The sequence below is a fragment of the Larus michahellis genome, chromosome 1 (assembly GCF_964199755.1).
Source record: "Larus michahellis chromosome 1, bLarMic1.1, whole genome shotgun sequence".
In the NCBI taxonomy this organism is placed as follows: Eukaryota; Metazoa; Chordata; class Aves; order Charadriiformes; family Laridae; genus Larus; species Larus michahellis.
The window spans coordinates 191,778,948-191,793,502 of NC_133896.1; the positions used below are offsets into that span (position 1 = coordinate 191,778,948).

The following is a 14,555-nucleotide window of genomic DNA, read 5'->3' on the forward strand; positions in this document are numbered from 1 at the left end:
GCATCTTAAAGTAGTATTTTTTTTAAATGCATGCTCAAAACTGAGCTAAGTCAGTATTGAATCACATGGCCCAAGTTTGAAAATATCCATCAAATATCCATCAAATCTTATCGAAGTTGCAGCTATGTTAGAGTAGAACTGGCCATCTTTTCATTAATTTGTAAAGTTGCTTTACCAGATGGGGGGGGAATTTGTATGATTTTTGCCTTTTCCTCACCCTTTCCTTTCTCTTTGGTATTCCTAAAATGAGTAACACTAAAGTTTCTTTTTTTCTTTTTTTGTAAACAAGACCAATTTTATTTTCTTTTAGCAATTTAACACAGTAAATTTTTGGCCATAATATTGAAGAGTTATGTATATAAAGACCTGTCTGGGTCTGATTCACACCAGGAGGAGGACATACACTCTATTTAGATGTGTACAAGTGAGATGGAAGAAAGATGTGTCCAGAAAGGAAATTATGAAATGCACCTGCTTTTCTGGGTTTTTTTAACCTTTGTTCATAATTTTAGTTCTGTTCTTCGTGGTTACAAACTTGTTCTCTCACAGAAAGGCAGGTTTCAAATGAAAACACAGAAGTCTAAAATGGTAGCGGGCTTCAGCTTTGGTACATGTCAGACTTCCTCTGTTTATTTTGGCTCGTAACTGTTCCTTGCTATCAATTTTGCATTGGTTGGGTTTACAAAATTAGGATAAACATCTTTCCACAAATTAAACTATACATCTTGTTTCATGCTGTGCATCTGGTCCACCTACTTTGTCATGACTTCTAATAATGTTTTATCATTAATGAATGTACAAACATGCTCGGATCATGTGAAGAAGGAAATGACACAATATTTCCCTTATGTTGAAAACTGTTTGCCAAGCGGTTATGATGAAAATGCAAACACTGAGAATTCCAGGCTTACTTCTGAAACTTTATGTAATGGTTTGATTAATGTTGAAGTTAAGGTAATTTGTTGAAATAATTTAAGCTGTACATACAGCTTTTTAATATGCTAAGCAGTCAAGAAAATAAAATTTGTACAGGTACTGTTTTGCTGAGTTGGTATTCTCTTGGTTCTTTGAAAAATGTTTGTTTAAAAATATCTGTACTTGTTCTTGCTCTTATTGCTTTTTTTTTTTTTGTGGAATGAAGGCAGCAAGTAGTGTGAAGTGAAAAATAATGTATTTACCATTGAGGAAAAAAAATTGTTTTTTTCCCAGTAAAACTTACTTTTTTTTTTTTGCACGTACCAGACTTCTATAATGTATACCTGTGTAATGGTTGTAAACACTCTTTTATTTTTAAGGTTATTCTTGTGCAAGTTAATCCAGGGGAAGCATTTACAATAAGAAGAGAAGATGGACAGTTTCAGTGCATTACAGGTAAAGCTGATAAATTTATTTTAATATTTCCTGAGTCTGCATCAGGATAAAAGGCCATTTGTGGTGTTGAAAGTAAAAGATTGACAGAAATTATTTTAAATACAAGAGCAGTTTAAAGACCAAAAAGATTTGGTGCAAACAATCGTTGGATTTAGGTTTCACTGCTATAGAGTACGTTTTCTTACATTAGATAAAATTAAACTTCTTGGGGAGGAGAAGGGGGGAAATATTTTCAGTTTGCAAAGCAAACAGGGAAGTGCTGTTGTAGCAACTTTTGACTAACCTCATTTGTTATACAGACCTCAAACTAAAAGCTACAGTTGTTAATTTGGTTTGAGTATTTTATTCTTTGCTGTCACGTGTCATTGTTTTCCCGTCTCAACAGTAGCTGTCTGTTATCCCACTACTAGTTTTTCATTATCTCTAGGGGCCAAATTGTGTCCTTTCCGAGTTCTAGCAAGTGTAGCTTCAAAATACAAATGCTTTATCTAAGTGTAGTATCCCTGCCTGCAATAAATAGTCATTTTGGATGTTGTTTTCTGTTCTGAATGAAAACAGCCACCAGTTAAGCCCGTCTGCAGCTGCAAGAAATGAGCAGTCAGATAGTGCTGCTGTTTAGAATACTGTGTTATAAGTGTATCTACGGATTCAGCTATGGGATCACTTCTGTGCTTGTTATCTGTTGGGCCAATGAATCCTACCTTCTTTTTTTTTCTGGATGTTGGCTCAGCTTCAACAGACGCTGTTCTGGGAAGTTGGAGTAAGTATTTTCCAGCTCCTTTTCCCCCTCTCTCCAGTCGGAGAACAGATGAAAGGTCTGGTTTCCAGTGTCATGGGCAGGTCCTTTGGCAGCAAAATAACTGATTAAAAGGAGGCCTTGTATTGTAATTAAGTTTATATTGGCAATCATTAAAGTTTGTGTCCATTAGCACCATTTTTCAAAACTTTGTGCTGGTTGCATAGTATTGTTGCTTCCTCTGAGCTACAAATGGATCTGTGTTGCAGCTCACAGTTCTGTAGGGCTTATTGGAAACATAGATGTATAATAATTACTTGGCGGTATCTGAGGGAACATAGTGATTTTTGTCTTGCAATTTAAGTTGCACAACAGATAAGATGTCTTTTTCTTCTGTTGCACAAAATACTGAGGAGAGTGGCACGTATTTTTGGTTTTAATTTTTATTTATCAGACGGGCTTAGTTGGGGGGGAATGAATTGAATGATCATTGCATGATCATCCCGAAGGCAGGAAGTGTGTGTGATGAACTGAAAAATATTGAGATCATATCTTTATAGATATGGTCCTAACCTTTCATGGTACGGCTTTTATCCTTGCCTGGTCCCTCTTGCATTCCAAGTAGGCAGCTCACTATTGTGATTTGATTCAGCTGCTGATTTCTTCATGCTTTAAATATGAAAGTGAGTGTGAGCAGTTATTAGACAATTATTCCTGGGTCTCACCAAGTCTAAGCTCAGGTACGGTCTCTACAGCTTTCCTGAAAAGTGGCACTGGCAATCTAGGAACCTACATCCCAAATCAGTTCCGCAGCTTTTGCAAACCTCCTGTCATATGGACGTTCTCCTTGTCCTTCTCCCTTCTGGGACGTGGAAATATGGCTTATAGTTCGTAGTAAAACAGAGGGCAGAGAGATTTTCTTGTGTCTGTACATTCACTGATCTTAGAACAGAATCTGAGTTGCACATGATCTTATGAATGCTGCTTTTCTGGTCTATTCTTGCCACTCCTGAGACATTTCTGTGTTATGCAAGTGCTATGCCAATGCATCTCTCTGCCTTTTGGCCTGTTGGATCTGTCTGGCTTACAGAAGAAATTCCCTTAGTAATTGATGCTGTACCTTTTTCATTGTATGTATCGCAGCTAGTGAGGAATGTCTCCTTTCCTGTTTTCTGTGTATAGAATTGTATAAAGTGAACAATTTCAGATGGTGTACACTGTAGAAAGTAATTTGTTATTGATGGTCCTTTTTGCTTTGCAACAACTTCTCAAACGGAGTTTGCCCTTGACTTGGCTACAAAATGGATGACCAGCCCACAAAATGGGTTACAGCCACAGGAGGCTATTGCATGGCTCTAAAGAGAGAAAGCTCGCATCAGTTCCCTGTTCTTTTCTTCGCTGAATGCACTCAGTCATTAGGTCAAATCAAAGTTAAAGATGCGGAAATACATAATGAGTATGGTTTGGAGGAAATCTTACAGACGTGCAGAGATGCTTATTTTAAAAAAGGCATAAAGAAAGCAAAGATGGCTGAAATTCAGTGGAGATGCAATCAGTGCGAAGTTAATTTAGTTGTTATAATGTTTCTTAATACTTTTTTTTTTCCTTACAGTTTTTCCTTACAAATATTTACCTATCTTTATACTGTTTTCTGACTGACTTAAAAGTCTCTGTGAAGAATGCATATTTATCTTTTTCTGTGATATACTATGTAAAAAAGAGGTAGTATTATATACACTAAAAATGTGTATCTGTATACTACTTTGCAAAACCACAGCATGTATTGACCACAGAAAAATTGTAATTATGTAGAACAAATTTATTGCATATTGCAATTAATACATTTTTGTCTTGTATCACATTCAGAATTCACCTGGAGGAAAAACGTTAGTACAAGCAAAGATTATTCATTAAATACACTTAGTACTTTATTACAGGTATTCCCTTATCCTTCCAAAATATGGCTTGTAAAGCTTACATGTATAATTCACAACACTTACTTATTTGTTAATAGAACGGTAAGTGACCACCAAATAAATACCTCTTTATTTCTGATGTTTGCTTTCAAGAATGAACTGATTCTGAGAACTTCATTTACTTCATATTTTCTAGTATGTTCAGTATTCTATAAGTAATAAGGATTTCAATTCGATGTTAAACAAAGTACACTTTCTTTTTAAGCAACATAAAATTTTCAAGTACTATTTTTCTAAGTCTGTATTCTAATTTATACTTGGCAAAATGCTGAGTAATAAATATGTTGTCTCTTTGGAGTAAAGTCTTACCAAAAGATGTCCAAGGAAAAAGAGAAATAATTTGAGATTACGAAGGATAATAAGAATTTGGAATGTTACACATTGACCAGAGATGAAAATGATAAAATGTAAATTCAGGTTCTTGCAAGGCAAGTTGCATGGGCATATGTTTAAATCGAAATTATATAAACATAATAGTAAAATGAAAGAATGGAAGCTGAGAGGTAGCGAGCTGCTTCTGGATGGGTCCCCAATAGAAGTACAGATACCATAGTTTGGGTGATTTGGTAAGTAACTGTTCTATGGATGATTCTAGATCTCTCTTCTGCTTTATTGCTGGTCAGTTCACCTTGAGATTGCACTGTCTGCTGATGTCAATGTGGAATGTTTATAAATCTAACCATAATGTTAATTGTATTTTCTTGTATCATATCCCTGTCTGTTGAGATGCTCCATCAATCTTTCTGCTGCTCTTGTCATTGTTATTTTATTTGTAAAGAGAACTATCCTTACTTTGGATACTCTTTACATAAGGTAAAACTTCTCAACCTGAAAACAAGGAGAGTCAGTGTCTCCTCAGGAGAAAGGAGAGGCATGAACAAAATCATTATTTTAGAGCTATCCTTGAATCAATGAAGTAATGAAAACTTAAAGCACCAATTAATGGAGAAGCACACCATGGGTTTTTTTTGTGAGCCTAAGCTTCTGAAGAAAATGCTGCATTTATACCCAGGTCTCTGTACTGACTCACCATCTCTTTGCTGGTATAACTCTCACAGATGGTCTGTAAAGCTTTGACTGTTTTGGAACTATGATAAGTGAGAAGTAGGTTCTTAATGTGGGCCTCTTCCATGGCAATTAAGATCGGGTGAAAAAGGCTCTTAAGGCTTTCCTGGTTTGAAATCTCTTAAGGTTGGCAAAAGAGCGGTGGTGGTTAAGGGACCTTTCCTCCTTGGTGAATCACATTCCTTTTATAATAATGTGTGTTATTGGTGTCTTACATTTATGTTTCTGTAAAATAAGCTGGTTGCTTTATATTTCTGTATTTAGCAATCTTGGATCTTAGTTGCTTTTCTGTTACATGTATTTTGACTTAAATACAGCTTCAAATGAGCGCTTCTGTGTGCCAATGGCCATTTTTCTGGTTTTATAAAATATTTTCTTTGGCTGCCTACTGGTTTGTCTGATAGCGATGACTTCTGCCCCCTCTTGACGCAACTTCAATTTAAACCATTTGTCAGTCTCTTACTTTCCAAAGACACTGTGCTTTTCTTGCTAGATAGATAGGAAGATATCTATGTATCCATGTGTTAGACCAAAATGTTTCTTTTCAGAAGAGCTCTTTTAAATATGAAACTGTTCTCACATATACTCAGACTTCTGTGGAAACTTTCCTTAAGCCAAAATTTTCTTCTGTTAAAGTGAAATAATCAGCTACATTACAGTGATTCAGAAAACCAGGTTTGAAATGTATGAATGGGCTTTCTTTGTAGAAGTGAATTACTGCAGATCACTCATTCATGAATTCTTCCTATTGCAGAATAAATGAATGAAGATGACTCATCTTGAGCACATTTTATAACAGTCCCAAGTTACTGCTAAGGGCTATTAAATGTTACTTGACATAATAAGAGAGACCATGTTCTATATGTCTGTGCAAAGGAGAACTGCCGTTTTATCATAAAATAAGAAAATTTATGTAAATTAGAATGAGTCATAAATACTTCATACTTTGAAATGAAATGAAGTATCAGTATTAAGGTTAGTCTCTGGGATAAAAGTTAAGCAATCTTAACCTCATTTTTTTTCTCTTTCAAATAAGGAACAAAATACTTTTCAAAAGTGTTTTCAAGGAAGTCAAGAGGAAAAGATGATCACATAAATCCTGAGACTATGAAACACAAACTTTAGTTCATTCATTAAAAAACAAAACAACCCAAACACCACAAACCAACCCCACCCTAAATGGTAAATCATTTCAGTTGTCTTATCCATTCTTTCTCTGTGAGTGCTGTAGAAGACTAAACATGATATGCAAGGCTGAAACTGGATATGGATACTTAGATTAATATCCTCTTCCACGTGTTAATTTTAGGATCTCTGTTGGAAGTCTTTAAAGGGCCTTCATAAAAGGCATTGAGGAAAGCTAAGACAAGTCAACTGAAAGTTGACTTAATGTCAATTAAGTCTTGGTTGAGGATGTCCATGTGGAGTTTCAGAGCTGAGTCTAGGAGTAGCTTAACTTTAAAGCATCTGTTTGGAAATGACCTTCAATGTACATGTTTTAAATTTTTTTTATAGATGTTTGTCAAACTAAAAATAGCAACAACATTGGTATTGGTCAGCTATGCAGGAGTATGACTGCAGAAGAGACTTGATTCTTTTCTGTGTTGCAACAAGATGATAAGGAAAGTGGCCACAAGGTGCAGTTGTAGCAGCTTGATTTGGAGCTATCTAATTCCAAAATATTTGTAAGTAGGAGCTGCTCTTTTTATGGCTTAGAGTGATAAACAGAGTGCATGGATGCCCTTGCAAATTTTGTCGAACAGACTTACCCTTCTGCCTTTTACAGGTAGGTTAGCATAAAAGTTGGATGAAGATATGGCAAATACCCTTCTGATAAGGTAAAGAAATAATGATGGGTTTAAGACCTCACTGTGGTGCATGTAGAATGCTCATGTATTGGCTTTGACATATAGGAGAAATACAGTCTACGATTCATAGAATCATAGAGTGGTTTGGGTTGGAAGGGACCTTAAAGATCTCCTAGTTCCAAACCCCCTGCCATGGGTAGGGACACCTCCCACTAGACCAGGCTGCTCAAAGCCCCATCCAGCCTGGCCTTGAACACTTCCAGGGATGGGGCATCCACAGCTTCCCTGGGCAACCTGTTCCAGTGCCTCACCACCCTCACAGTGAAGAATTTCTTCCTAATATCTAATATAAACCTTCCCTCCTTCAGTTTAAAACCATTACCCCTCATCCTATCATTCACTCCTTCATAAAGAGTCCCTCCCCATCTCTCCTGTAGGCCCCCTTTAGGTACTGGAAGGCCGCTATAAGGTCTCCCTGGAGTCTTCTCTTCTCCAGGCTGAAAAACCCCAACTCTCTCAGCCTGTCCTCACAAGAGAGGTGCTCCAGCCCTCGGATCATCTTTGTAGCTGTCCTCTGGACCCGTTCCAACAGGTCCATGTCCTTCTTGTGCTGAGGGCTCCAGAGCTGGACACAGTACTCCAGGCGGGGTTTCATGAGAGTGGATTCAAGTACTATTGGCAGGTAAAACTTGCCTGTAAGCCCTGCTGCTGCAGCTTTTCTAGTACTACTGCTAGTACTGTGCTGAATTAAAGCACTCGATTCTGTAGTCCCTTTTGCAGTAGGGCAGAGGCAGTCTTCACTTTTTTCAGGACCATCTCTTGAATTTGTTTTACTAACTCAACAAAACTTGCAAAGTAGTGCAAAACAAGGTCATTCCCCTGACCAGAATAAAACATAGCAATCCAGAAGTCTGGTGTTTAGATCTGTCTCTTTCTGCTCTGAGCGTGGCCATGAGAATCAGACTTGTAACAGAGCTCCCTCAGCCTTCTCTGGGAACTGCCTGACCTTCTCCTCCATTAAGTCTGATAACTGACCGGGTCTTGGTGGTCCCAGTCTCCTCCGGCCCTTAAAGAGGCAGTCAGGGATTATACAAGAAGCTGTTGCTGTAAAAGCTTACTTAATTTTGCTGCTTTTCTGCCAGAACAGCTCATGTGACTGTTGTGCCCACTTTGTTAGGGTTATAAATACTAGATTTCTAAAACATGCTATTCCCAGAATAAACTAAACTTGGCAAAAGTTTTATTAAAAAGCAAACTAGATCTGCTTTATCACCTTCTGCAGCAGCAAATTAAAAAAAAAAAAAAAAAAAACCCAACCAAAATAGATTAAAAGGGAAATGCATTAATTCATATCTCTTTCCCAGTGTTGGTTGTAGGGTGTTTTAGGGAAAACTTACTTTTTCTGTCATTATTTCTTTTTAAAATCTATTAAATAGATCTAATATCTTTATGGAGAAAATGTCTGTAACATTTTTGCCTTGGTTATTTTCTCATTCTTCTATTAGATATTTGTCTAACTTTTATTCTGCCTTATTTCACACATTTTGAGATGTGAATGAGTTCATAATTCAGTATATTGATTATAAGGTGTTCAGTTAGGTTCTCCTTTTCCTGTATCTTCTGATCAGTTAATCTTCCCTTTTATCTTCTCCAGTCTCCTCCTTTATTCCCTCTTTTCACTACACTGCAAGCTCCACACTGCAAACCCAGCCTGACTGTAGGAACGTTCTGGAGACACTTGTTTGAAATATCAGTGCTTCAGCTGCATACTGAAGACATCTAATTTTAGGTGTCTAAATGTGTGTTTCTATATGTGGCCTTGGATCTAAGCTCCCATTATAACTAGTGAAGATTTAGTCACTAGCTATAGTACAGTCAGTGCTTTTCAGCTGACATCAGTTTGTGCTGAATAGCTCTCCAGGCTCCACTGTCTGTACTGACTAGATCTCCACTTGCTATAATGGGAGTTTAAAGGCCTAACTTGCATGCAGACACATAATTTTAGATACCTAAATGAGATGTCTTCATTCTGGCTATTATGAGCTGAAATAAGTAAGGCTACATCCTGAAAACATCTCATTTGAGTGTGTTGTTTCACAGTTGTAACCACAGTGAATGTCTCTGTCCTCAAGCATTTGAACCCTTTGAACTCATCCATTTGCATTAGCATCTAACATCTCACATTTTACAAGGAAGGTAACAGTACTCGGAGGTGCATGTTGGGAATGGAGTTACAGCCCAAAGTTGCAGCTAGAGAATGCCCCTAAAACTTTGTTCCATGAACGTAGTCAGTGATGTCTAGCCCACAAGGCTGTGAAGTATTAATTCAAACCACTGAGATTCAGGTGCTACTGTAGGTTGAGCGTGGAATCAGCTGGATGAGTCTTGTATGAAGCATGTTAAGCTTGGCAGTTTGCATCTGGCAATATTATAGTAGTCCCCTTGCCCTGCAGTCAGTTCATCTGTTTTCTTCCCTGACAATGCTGTTGATGGGAAAGAAATAGCCCTGTACTACTTGCTTTATGGGGGTAAAATTTATGTAGGATCTCTTCTTGGTTTCTAATGTAAGTAGAAAGTTTGTCTAACTTAAGTAGTTCATAGTTTGAACTAAATCAGATATTAGACATGCAGCAGAGAAATCCAAAAAAGATTTTACTTAGTATTTTCACTTAGTATCCTAGCATTTAGAATAACTTATGCTGATAGCATTTTCTGTATCTTAATTGGATGCAATCTGGTTGATTGAAATAATAACATTTCATGAAGATTGATAGCTTATTAAATAGAGAAGTTTCTCAGTTTCATTATCTGATTAATTCTTTAAAAACAAATGGTGCTTTTATTTTATGGAAACTCAATGTTTTTAAGTTGACTTTGCACTGGGTTTCATAAAAATGGAAAGGCTAGAACTCTGTGCATCAAGGACTTCTTTTGTTAAATCTTCTTTCACCACATGTACAGTATGAATATAGGCTGGTGTGTCATCGATTGGAAAATGCTACAGATTGTTAGATAAGGTCTCAGGAAGTTTCTTTATAGTTACACCCTATGAGATTGAAATTGTATTGCTACATCCTTGATGTACAGCTGTAGCTGTACATCAGCTTCAGACTTCAGACTTCAGCTACTTCAGACTTCTATCAAAGAATTACTATTAACGAAGAAATAGCTTTGAATGACTTTCGATTTACTCTTGTTCTATTTGTACTTCAGAAAGTAGTCATGGCCGCTTTATTTTGCGGAGCACTCTCAGGCACGTGGTAGTTGTGAAGGGTGGCAGAGAGACTGGGCAGGAAACCAAAGTCTTTGTGTCTGTGGAGCAGCTGTGTGTGGCTGTGGCCGTTATTTTTCCTGAGTTCCTTGAGACAGAGCAAGCTCGCCACACATGCCCAGGCTGCCACAGCCATGCCAGCAGCTTACAGGGCCCGATATTGCTCTGCCTCCATGCTTTCTCCTTCAATGCTAAAACTTACTGTGTAGACAGAAGGCCAAGGTAGCAACAGAAATAGACCAGGAGGTTAATCTCCCTTTCTTCATTTTCAACCGTGCAAGGCTACTGTGTTGTCTGCATAGGTCCAGGTATGCTTTTCTTGCAAGAAATCTAACTGAATGTTGCAACTTTGAATCCAGGGATATTTTTTTTTTATTCTATTCTTAGTTTTGCTTTTTTCTAATGGATGAATCAGTAGCACGTTGCTTGATAGATATGGCTGTGCATGTGTTATTAATAGTAAATTGTTGTCTTTTTTGACTGTCTGTTAAATGACTGAGGTTTTGTCAGCTTGCAGGACTTACATGATCATGACACACTTAACTTCATTAAAATCATGGTCATGTAACTTCCCTTTCCCTTCTTCCTTTTGCAGGCATGCAGCAATCTGTTTTACATCTAAAGCAGTTTATTATCCAAATGAGGGAAAGGAAAAAGAGGAGCAAGATAACGAGGTCATTACAAACATATAGCCTAGCTGTGCACAAATATAAACAGCTACTGTGTAATGTGAGTTAAAGACCAATTACAAGCATGTAAGTTCAGCCACTTAAAGCCATTAAGAAACAGTGTAATTACATGGAGTTTCAAACAAAGTTGAAAGATCCAAATTCACTGGTAGTAAATACAGCTATCCACAATATTGTTCTCGTTTTCTTTTTTGCCAAAGAGAAGCTCTTTCTTACACTGCAAAGAGCTTTCCAGAAAAAGCAGTTGTCTGGAGCAGGTGCCCTAGGACACCATCCAAAGAGCCTCATATTTTTTGTAGTGACTCTACAGCACCCAATAACTTGTAGATGGGTGTCAAGTTAATGGTATTAGAGCTCCTAGAAAAGCTGACTACACCTTCCTTTCCTTTTGATAAATCATCTATTCTGTTAGCATATGGTTTAATCTCCTGTGCCTGTTCTCAGTTTGTTTTTCCAGTAGCCCATTTTCCAGCAGTTTCATTTATCCTTTCCCTTTGGTGCTCTACATATGGACCATCTTCATAAATACTGTGTATATTGTGTTTCACTTAGATGATCTTGACAGTTGTATTCATAGGTAGAATGGATGTGCCTTCCAAGGCAACCAAAGAAAGAGCTGCAATAAGAACTATGAATGCCAAACTGATGGTCTATATTATTGCTTCATTATAATTCGTAGAAGGAATTAATATGGAATTGTAGTTTCAATAAGATGTGAAGAAGTTACTGTGAGTAGGGTAGTGAGTATTCCTCATGATGACCTCTTCATAATGAAGTATTGCAACAACCCTATAAAAATCTTACGAAATACGGACAGGTCATTTTCATTTAAAGTAAAAGGACTGTGCTGAACAAAGACCACAAGAGGACTGTGGGCTGAGACAAAGTCCCAAAGTGGGGAAAGCCCTACTCATAAAACACAGCTTTAGCAAGCTAGTTCCAAAAACTAACCAAAACCCCAAACCAAACTACTAAATCGAACAATCAAATTTGCAGGAAGAGGGTAGGGAAAGAACTGTTAGGTCCAGGAGCTGTGACTTAATGATACTGCAGCCTTCTCTTCTAAGAATCAGAATGAAAGTTGAAGACGAGAGAGAGAAGGATGAGTCTAGAGAGTTGTCTCCTTTTTTCCGTTTTTCCCACAAGTTGCATTTAAGATAGTCTCTTGAAAGACAGCATTTAAGCGAAGTGCTAGTGCATTATGTCCTCAGCTGCTTTAGCCTTGAAGGGGTTGTGTGAAGGGCACCATTCTGTTGACAGCGTCAGCCCTTATGGTTTATGCAGCGAAGAGACATCTCGGTAGAACTCTTTAAGTAGCAGGTAGATTGAGAGAATTATATGAAACATAGTTAAGTTTGCATTTATGCTTACTTTTTCTTATACTTTCCATTTATTGTGTTTCTTGATTTGTGATCAGACACAGAATTTTGTTCGATTTTTAAAAAAGTAAGATTAATCTTATCTAGCTTTTAAATTCCATTTTAAATCTGAAATCTCATCTGACTTTTTTACTCTTATTTTTCAAAAGATAGTACATACAAATAATGCTGTCTTGCAGGCAGATCCTTGGAGTGCCTAAAGCCCAAGATGAGTTTCGGTATTTGAGAAGCTAAACTATTTTTTTTTTTGTTAAAGAAATTTTTTTTTTCTGAATTGGATAGTAGGGGTCAAAAGGAGAGTGGCTACCTCTGATTTAGTGTGACGGTACTGGCAGTGCAATTGTGGGGAGCATCTGGTGACTAAGCAATGCATCAATGAGTGAAGATACTTAGTGAAGTTACAAGAGCAATCTGAGCACCTGGAACCAGTTAAAGTTTTTCCAGCATGAATAAGTTTTAAAAATCACCTGCTAAGAGAGCTGAAAAATAAAAACGTATATCAGTAAATGCTGAACAGAGATGCAGAGGACTGGCTAATGTGACTCTAACTTCTACTCATTTATCCAACTTGTGCTGCAAGTGGGTACAAGAGGACTGCCAAGCATGAGATTTTGAGATTGATTGTTGACAGTTGGATGACTTTTTACTGTGGACTTCTGGCCTGTGTGTTTTTAGAACAGTGCTTTTCTACACAGATTGTAGATCTGACATGATGCGGATGCAGCTTTTTCAATCACCTATTTGTAAAAGGTGTGGTTTTATGCTTACTACACCCTTCTAATTCTTAGGCAAAGAAAGATTGCATAAAAAGGAGGAAAATGTACCCTGGAAATACCCTAAATTTTCTCTTAATTGTAGCTATAGATGCTCTCAAGTGTCCTTGCATTCCTTTCCAGCAAAGATATGACACATACTAGACTAGGAGTCTTATTCATATGCCCACACAGCTTTATTGCTAGGTTGTTTCCCCAGTTTATCCTCTTACAGGTCTTTAAAATACCATCCAGAGCACTGATTTTCCCATAATGGCCTTCCAAATGTCCATTATGTTCATAAAATTTCAGTGCGTTGTCAATTATTTTCAAGTTACTGAGCCTCATCCTCTCATCTGAAAAACAGATCCATTATTTTCGATGGGAAAGAGTCTAGTCTCATCTTGGTGACAGTAGTTAAACAGAAGGGTGTTGGATTTGGGATTCTTTTCAGAAGCATGTAAATGTGCGTTGCTGGATCATCTTGTTGTGTGGTGGTGGTGTGCTGCTGTGTCTGGACAAGTAGTACATCAGCAGATAAACATTTCTGTGCAGCTTCAGAGAGCTGAATGCGAGGTCTCAAGTGCCTGGGAACATGCCACGTAGAAAAAGAGTCTGAATGTCAGGTAAGGTTATATCTGTATAGGATATAGCTTTGGGGGAATATGAAGGCCAGTGGGAAGTAAATAGAAGGACGAGAGAATGCAGGTGTAAATAATTGCAGGTATGCAGTGGATCTTGAGGCCAGATAGCTGCACATTGCCTGCCTCCATGCTGCCCAATTCAAAGCATAGTCCAGAATGTTTTTTGATCTGTATCTCTAAAGAGCTTCAGCAGAGTCTATAACCTTAATTTTTTTTAAGGTTTTAAATTGTGGATGAAATAGGAAGGGATTGAATGCTAAAGCATGATGCACAGCTAGCCTGGAATGTAAATATATCCCTTCTTAATCACTCAGTGACTGATGCACTCAGATATCTTTCAGCTATCAAGATATTCTAGAAACAATTCATATTTCAGCAAAGCTGATCATCCAGACAACTCCAGTGGCATAGGAAATCTGTATTCCAGAAGTGGGTAAAAGATTAACAAGAACATGCATTAGCTGTCTAAAGGACTGTTGTTTGAATGGTACCCCTGAACTGGGTGAAATGCAGTTACATACAATGCAAGGTCATGCATAAGATCAATAAATTATAAATGGGGATCTCCTCACTTGAAACTTGATAAGGAGGAGGAGGAAGCAGGCGAGCTATTTGACTCATAAGGGTAAGTATTATCTCTAGTGTAATGTATCTGTGAAGGTAACTATGATCATAAAATGCATCCGGGCAGTTGTTGCTAATACAGCTTGGGTTGTTTAGTAGCGTTTTACAGGGTTCTGCTGAGACCTTAACTGTAATTTGATAATTCATGTTTAAAAAAGACGAAATGAAGCTGATTCCAGGTGTTGTAGAACAGAGCTATTAGGATATTCAGGGGAATGAGGAGCTTATTTTATAAAAAGA

At 37.5% G+C, this 14,555-nt stretch overlaps 1 protein-coding gene across 7 annotated transcripts in view; it reads left to right on the forward strand.

The window, feature by feature from the left end:
* Positions 1-14,555, forward strand: part of FNDC3A (fibronectin type III domain containing 3A) — a 123,473-nt gene that overhangs the window by 40,109 nt on the left and 68,809 nt on the right. For 6 of the 7 annotated variants that reach the window (XM_074565820.1, XM_074565830.1, XM_074565855.1 and 3 more), the window contains one exon: positions 1,296-1,371. The exons of the other annotated variant lie outside the window; for it this stretch is intronic. In XM_074565820.1, the coding sequence (XP_074421921.1) occupies positions 1,296-1,371 (76 nt within the window). The remainder of the gene's footprint in view (positions 1-1,295; positions 1,372-14,555) is intronic. 7 annotated transcript variants of the gene reach the window in all.